General features: G+C 40.7%; 1 protein-coding gene across 4 annotated transcripts in view; it reads right to left on the reverse strand.

Moving 5' to 3' along the window:
• The window catches only part of Znf106 (zinc finger protein 106), a 54,215-nt gene that overhangs the window by 7,109 nt on the left and 45,581 nt on the right, over positions 1–1,525 (reverse strand). For all 4 annotated transcript variants that reach the window (XM_031371582.1, XM_031371583.1, XM_031371584.1 and 1 more), the window contains one exon: positions 1,153–1,269. In XM_031371582.1, coding sequence (XP_031227442.1) covers positions 1,153–1,269 — 117 coding nt within the window. The remainder of the gene's footprint in view (positions 1–1,152; positions 1,270–1,525) is intronic.

A 1,525-nucleotide genomic window follows, 5' to 3' on the forward strand; every position in this document is an offset into this window, starting at 1 on the left:
AAATGAGAACATGTCTCTTAAGGCATACATAAGATTACTACCTATCCTGTCAGACCACCAAGAACTTCTTAACCTTACTCTGTATAATGGTAGTTTTAATTATCAACTAGACACAGGCTAGAATCATCTAGGAAGAAGTCTCCATGAGATTTGTCAGGTTGGTTTTGGATAATGTGAGAGACTGTCCTGAATGCACTAAGTGGAGCGGAGAGGGGGATAGGGGAAGGACATGGACTGCCCAATGCAAGCACACCGTTCCCTGAGTTTAGATGCTGAGCATAGCCGGGCGGTGGTGGCACTGCCTTTAATCCCAGCACTTGGGAGGCAGAGGCAGGTGGATTTCTGAGTTCGAGGCCAGCCTGGTCTACAGAGTGAGTTCCAGGACAGCCAGGACTACACAGAGAAACCCTGTCTCGAAAAACCAAAAATAAATAAATAAATAAATAAATAAATAAATAAATAAATAAATAAAGGAAAAGAAAAGAAGAGAAAAAAGAAAAGAAAAGAAAAGAAAAGAAAAGAAAAAGAAAGATCCTGACCATAAGTGCAGCAAGGGAGCCAAATACAAAAAGCGTGCACATATGTATTCACTTCTTTCTGTTCTTGCCTGTGGATAGGACTGGCTGCTTCAAGTTCTTTCCTTGACTTCTACTTAATGGTATAATCCTGAATAATCAGTCAAATAAACTCTTTTTGAGTTGCTTTTGATTGGGTATTTTATCACAGCAACATAAGCCAGGAAACGCTGGGGCCCAGCATAGGAAGATGGTGAAGTTAGCTCACCAAATGACTTGGAAAAGAATGAGACTGCATGGCTGTTAAAGGAAACCTCAAAATGACTTCACCTTACAGAACAGTCTCCAGTCACATCAGTGTCTTTTGTCAGGGAAGTCACATTCATTTTCCATGGTGTCACTCTTAAATCAGATAGATCGGTTTAACATATGACTCATTATTTGGCCCAAGTATTCAGGCTTGGTTTAATTTAGTAGGGCTGCACTTTGGTCCTAGCACATGTGAGTCTGTGCAGACAGAAGAGAGGACTGACCTCACTTGCACTAGAAGAGAGTGGTTTTGAATAAAGGCTAGTTCTGTCGCCTCCTCATAGAGAGAAAGGGCAGTGGAATGCAGCCTGCTTCCCCAACCACTCACCTTTATGTTGAATGTGACCACAGTGCCATTTGCTAGCCCAGCATAGAGGGTTCGCCATCGATTGTGAAGGCAGAGGACACGGTCTTCCAGTTGTAACTGTTCCATGCATTCTCGAGTCTGAAAAACCAAAACCAAAACCAAAAGAAATCCCTTACTAACAGAGGAGAGTGGCAATGAGATGTGTGAACAATTGTTCCTCAAAACTCTTTAAAATGATACAGAAAAGCACATGGACTATCTTAAGTACGTCTCCTCTTTAAAGTGTAAGGCCAAGATCACAGGGTGGGTACTATCAAAAAAAGTAAAAAACTCTAATGACATTGGTACTTCCAATTAAAAACATGATTTTTTTTTTTAAGTTTTTTTTTTTTTT

The sequence above is a fragment of the Mastomys coucha genome, unplaced genomic scaffold (assembly GCF_008632895.1).
Source record: "Mastomys coucha isolate ucsf_1 unplaced genomic scaffold, UCSF_Mcou_1 pScaffold15, whole genome shotgun sequence".
Taxonomy (NCBI): Eukaryota; Metazoa; Chordata; class Mammalia; order Rodentia; family Muridae; genus Mastomys; species Mastomys coucha.